Source organism: Lissotriton helveticus, chromosome 5_1 (assembly GCF_964261635.1).
Source record: "Lissotriton helveticus chromosome 5_1, aLisHel1.1, whole genome shotgun sequence".
In the NCBI taxonomy this organism is placed as follows: domain Eukaryota; kingdom Metazoa; phylum Chordata; class Amphibia; order Caudata; family Salamandridae; genus Lissotriton; species Lissotriton helveticus.
Genome location: NC_136065.1, coordinates 1,957,346,394 through 1,957,352,393, shown reverse-complemented (window position 1 = coordinate 1,957,352,393; position 6,000 = coordinate 1,957,346,394). Strand labels below are relative to the sequence as shown.

Genomic DNA, 6,000 nt, shown 5'->3' with positions numbered 1-6,000 from the left:
GAGGGGGGGTGGGGGGGGGGGGCTCTGAATTTACTGAACAATAACGTTGAACTTTTTTTTTTCCAGTGATACAAACATGCATGTGTGGGTGCGTGCGTGCCTGTGCTTACGACTGCTCTTAGACAGTAACGTATCTTTGTTGTTATCATTATAAACATAGCACTACGATTACTTGAGTACAGAAATTAGGATTGAAGACCTTGGCATGTATTTTCTTGGTGAACGGCTTGCGATAAAGTTTCATGTATGAGGCATGCAATTCTCACTCACAGGATCACTTTAAACAGAAATATGAAGCTCCAAACTTATTACCTAAAAGTTCCACTGCCACTAACCTGAAAATATTTTTTAACCTGTTCTCGTCGTTTTATACATTTGGCTTCTTTTCGGCTTTTTTTTTTGTTTGGACCTGTCGGCGTCTCTTTCCTGTTCATTGAAGGCTAGGCGCGCGGTGATTGCGCAGAATCCGGAAGTCTTTGGAATATTGGAGGACTAAACACCGGAGAACGAAGATACCGAAGGCATGGGCGGGGGTGACTTGGTGAGATGGAGCGGTTATGACGGGTGCTGGGTTGATGTTAGGTGCGATCGGGTTGACCTAAGTAGTCCTCAGATCGAGGGACTGGCTTGATCTGGTGGTTTCTTTCAGCGGGAGGGGATTTGTAATAGTTGTTGTCAGGAGGTGGTAATGTTAAGGATCTGTTTTGAGATGAAAAGGCTCGTGTGTGACCAGACCTCTTAATGTTCTTAGATTCCTTTGTGAATAGTATAGCCAAATCTGTTTTTTTTCTTTGCCTTTTTGAGACTAGTTCTGATTTTTTAGTTGTGAACAGGAGCACAGATCGCAGAATGCACAGAAATGAACTCCTTATACATAAGAATGGGACACCTGCGAGCTCGGTGTGACCCAGTTCGCCTAAGTAACAGTCACGTCAAATGACTTAACGACATCAGGTTCAACGGCTCTGTTAAATGCTGCTAGCTTTTTAGCCACAGCTATTTTTGGCTTATGTTTTCTGTATATCATTGTCTGAACGAGCCTGCTAGTATCAGTTTGCAAAGTGCTGTTAAAAAAAACCACGAATGGCTGAGGGTGTCACGCATGACAGACAATGCGGATAAAGCCATTTGTAATTTGGGGCAGGTGTTTGCATGTCCTGCTTAGGGTCATCTAACACCCCGGACTCCGATGGGCATTATTACGATGAATAGGTACAAATAGGTTAGGCCTTCTTCAAATCCCGTCACTGTCTCTCTAACCAAACCGTCCCCTGTAGATTCTACCACACTCGTCATACATTCTTTAATACATCATCTCACATTCCACATTCTGCTATTCCAGCCTACCATTCCAAAGTACCATATCCATATGAAGAGAAGGAAGCTGGTAATAATTAAAATACCTTTATTGGTATAAAAAGTAGTTACAAGAAATAAAGCAGGAGAGCGTCAGGACACACAGCTGACGGCACCAAACACAGCTAACCACTGAACTCAGAATCAGAACACAAACAAATGTAGTTACATTCTAACTCTCCCTATGTCACGAGAGTTTAAAGGCATACAATACATTGAATGACATTTGTAAAAGTAACAGCGCAATATACTTATATAACACATCCCCCCTCCTATAAAAAAAGAAAAGAGAAGAAGCGAGAGAGAGAAGAAAAAAAACCAGAATGACATAATAATAACTAAAATGGTGATAATACAAAATAATGCATAAGGCAACAAAAGAACCAGAAAATTCAAATACAATACATTACATCACATATTCATTGAACATCTTTGGTAAAACTATTTTTCTCTTATTGCGCACATCAACATCAATTTCAAAATTAGAAGTTCTATTTCCTGAAGTTGTATTATCTTCAGCATCACACCCTTCCCCCCCCTCCCTCTGTAACAGGAGAAAAGGAATTCCCTGAACAATCATTAGTGGTGGATAATGTCACATTTTCATCAACTTTATTCTGACTAAGCAAGTTTTATGAGAATCATCACCCCCTAATTGGGACTGTAAATTGTTATTCTCAAAATAATCTTCAATCCATTCAAAATTTTGGATGCGATCATGTTCCAGATTCTCTTCCACATGATTTGCAACAACAGCAATATTCTTTAAATTTCTTACTCTTCCATCATCAAGCCTAACAGAATTTCTTAAGATTTCTATGACTTGTTTAGGTGCCTCAAAACTTCTATCCCCTTTAGGAACTCTAAAAGGTTTTTTAACACAAATCCAGTCACCCACTTTAATTTGAACATCTTTAGTACCATGGTGCTTGTCATAGTACTCTTTACTCTTAGCGTGTACTGAAACCAAATCCTGTTTTACATCAATAGTGACCATTGTTGCACTTTGCCCTGCACTAACCACCCAGGGTTAAACTTACATCTAGGCGTTCTTCCCCTCTCATCATGATGAATGGAGGCAAACCCGTGCTTATATGTGAAGTAATCCTATAAGACCACACTGCCTTCTGCATCTCTATTTTCCAATCTAGATGCTTATTGAAGGACGCTTGTATAACATCTTTTATCACTCTATTAAAACGTTCCACAGTGCCATTCCCACTTTGATTGTAAAGTGAGGTTGTCTTATGCTTAATACCACACCTTTCAAAATAACTTTTAGCCATTCTAGACAAAAACTGTACGCCATTGTCCGTTAGAATACAAACTGGTAGTCCCTCCATTACAAATATTTTATCTAAAAATTCCAGAACCGTCTCACTGTCAACTCTTTCCACAAATTTTACACCGGGCCGTGTAGTAAAAAGGTCGATAGCTACTAGCCCATATTCTTTCAAATATCCAATAGGCCCCAAGATGTCCACTGCTACAGTGTCCCAAGGAAGATCAGGGATCAGTCCTTCACGCATACTAGGTCTCAAAGTTTTTAACGATTTATCCGCTATACAGCAAACAGGGCAACTTTTAACATAATCCTCCACATTCTTGTCAATTCCTTGCCACCAAAATGCATCTTTCACAACTAATTTAGTTTTAACCACTCCAAAATTTCCCTCAATGACACAGATCTAAAATCCTTTTACTTAAAGAACTGGGAGGAACAATTTTTTCCCCTCATCAGATTCTCATTCTCGCAAGACAATTCCATACGAACTTCCCAAAAAGGCCTCATACAATCAGTGATGTTAACTTTTTTAGGCCATCCCTTACAAATGTAACTACAAACTTTCCCTAGAACATCATCTTTACGTTGTTCCTTTGTCCAACTCTCTTTGCTAATTGCAGGTGCTCCTGAGTCTTGTATAAAAGCTACACTAAATTTCCCCCAAGGATCGTCCACGCACTCCTCCAACGGAATGGGCAGCCTTGACAAACAATCTGCCACAACATTTTCCCTTCCTGGTACATACATCATCTTATAGATGTACTCTTTCATCCGCATAGATATTATCGGCAACCTAGCTGACGCAACTGCGGTTCTATCACTTGAAAGTATACAAACTAAAGATCGGTGATCAGTGCAAATGATTACAGGCTTTCCCCACTCAAAAGGGCGAAAATGCTCGAACGTCCATGCACAAGCCATTGCTTCACTCTCGATAATTGGGTATTTGGTTTCAGCAGGGGACAGTGCTCTAGAAGCAAATAATATAATTTTTCTTTGCCTTCTTTCTCTTTCTGTGATAACACCCCCCCAAGTTCTTTATCACTTGCACCAGTCGTTATAACACACTCCAAATTTGGATCACAACTAGCTAATGCACTCACTCCTTGTAAATCAGTCTTAATTTGCGAAAATTCTCTCTTACAATCTTTTGACCATATACATTTTTCGTTCTTCTTCAACAGAGAACAAATATTGTGTACCTTGGACGCAAAATTATTTATAAATTTAGCGCAATTTTCTGCCATCCCAGAAACAATCTTATTTTTTCTTTAGAGGTTGGAGCAGGTGATTTTACAATGTTCTCAACCAACGAAGGTTTTGGCATAACCCCTTCTTCACTTATAATATGACCCAGGTATGCCACACTTCTCTGTCCAAACTTACATTTTGACAACTCCACAGTCAATCCAGCTGCTTTTAATGTTTCAAATACTTGATTTAGCCTGGAATCATGTTCATCTTTGTTGGCAGCTGCTACTAATATGTCATCCTGGAAGAAACAAATACCCTCCATGTTCCCAAAAAGCCTATGCATGAGTCGCTGAAAAACAGCTGCGGCTGACGCCAATCCAAAAGGCAAACGCCTAAATTTGTAACAACCAAAAGGCGTGATAAAAGCCGTAAGACTTCTAGATTCTGGCTCTAACTCCACCTGGTGATAAGCAGCAGAGAGGTCAATGGTAGAAAACCGTGTTGCACCCCTCAAAGAAGATACCATTTCATTAATTTTTGGTAATGGGAACCTTTCTATCACAATATTATTGTTCAGATGGCGTAAATCAATACATAAACGAATTTTTCCGTTCGGTTTCTGCGCGATCACCACCGGAGAAATCCATTCTGATGTATCGATTTCTTCAATTACTCCCTTATCTAGTAGCCACTGTATCTCTTTTTTCACTTCCTCCCTAATTAACATGGGAATATGTCTTGCCTTGTGTACCTTACGTTCCGCAGATCCTTTAAGAACAATCATATGTTCAAATCCTAAAACTTTAGGGAATTTCGTACTCAAAACCTCACCCAATTTACTCTCATCATCCAATACAAGTACCTTGTCTTGTAAACAAAGCTCCAGTTCCCTTATCCAAATCTTTCCCTGATTCTTTAATAACTGTGGCGCATCTGTCTGACATCTCCAATTTCCTTATGATAGCCAGTACGTCATCTAACGATGCATCCCCGTTTACCCACAAACGGTCTTGTATGGGTGAGTTACTGTTGTGCATGACTAGTTGGTCTCTTATTAGGTCATCATGAAGAGTTCCAAATTTGCAGTCAATAGCCAGTTTCTTAAGATCATGAAGCCACTCGTCAACCATTTCACCCTTATTCTGCTTCCTCTGAAAGAATTTGTGTCTAATAACTCTGATGCACACTTTAGGTGCGAAATATCTATCCATGTCTTTGAGACTGTTCTCAGAAACGTCCAAATCAGCATCTACAATTTTACTCATCCTGGAATGTGTTTTTAACCCCACAGGCCCCAAGAAATGGAGGAGAATCCTTTTTTTCTGTTCTGCTTTCATTTTCCTTCTTCGTCAATCGCATTTATATAATTTATAAAATATTCCTTCCACTCCTCCCATTTAATGCCAGGTTGTGAGCCTGTAGCCCAAAACAGGTGTGGATTACTGATTGTGAAATTCTGCTGTTTCATGCTTCCTTCAACAATGTCACTGTTTTGATCACCTTGTTCCATAAAAAGACTATCACCTATCAATATAATGTTTTCCTCCTTAACTAAAACATAACTTTAATTTAATCTCTTTTCCTTCTACAAGAGACCAATTAATGTAAATTCGCCGGGTCCCGACAATCTCACATGCTTTTCCTTGTGATTGTAACTTCTTAAAACTGCCACGAATATAAATGCAATGCGCTCCGCTTCAATTTCCATATATATATAAATATATATATATCAGCATCCGCCCTCCAGCAGTGTGAAAGGAAAGAGCCACAAGCAGGGAATTTCAGGTGAGGCTGTTTAATGGCAATTGGACAGCGTAGGTATAATGCATTTCGGATTGCTCCTTCTTCAGACACCTCTTGCTGCCGCGCCTCATGTCCGTGTTGCCGAAATTGAATGTCCGCAGCTTTTAACTGCAGTTATTTCGGATAGTTTGTAGGCGTTGTGGGGCTCGGCAAACTTGATGAGGTCGCTTTTTAAAGTCCTGGCCCCTCGAGTCCCTGCATAACGTTCCAACCCGCAGGATGCCGTATCGCTGGGTCATAGGTTGGCGAGATTGCACCAACACTCCCGTGAAGTCACGGTCTGCATATCAGCTGTGTCCCTCGCGTGCCGGCGCTCAGTTGGTGGGCTGCCTAATAGCCCATATATATATATATATATATAT

At 40.2% G+C, this 6,000-nt stretch overlaps 1 protein-coding gene across 1 annotated transcript in view; it reads left to right on the top strand.

The window, feature by feature from the left end:
- Positions 1–432: 432 nt before the first annotated feature.
- Positions 433–6,000, top strand: part of CWC25 (CWC25 spliceosome associated protein) — a 132,727-nt gene continuing 127,159 nt past the window's right edge. Inside the window, exon 1 of the mRNA XM_078645622.1 lies at positions 433–541. Within this exon, the coding sequence (XP_078501748.1) occupies positions 524–541 (18 nt within the window). The 5' untranslated portion in view covers positions 433–523. The remainder of the gene's footprint in view (positions 542–6,000) is intronic.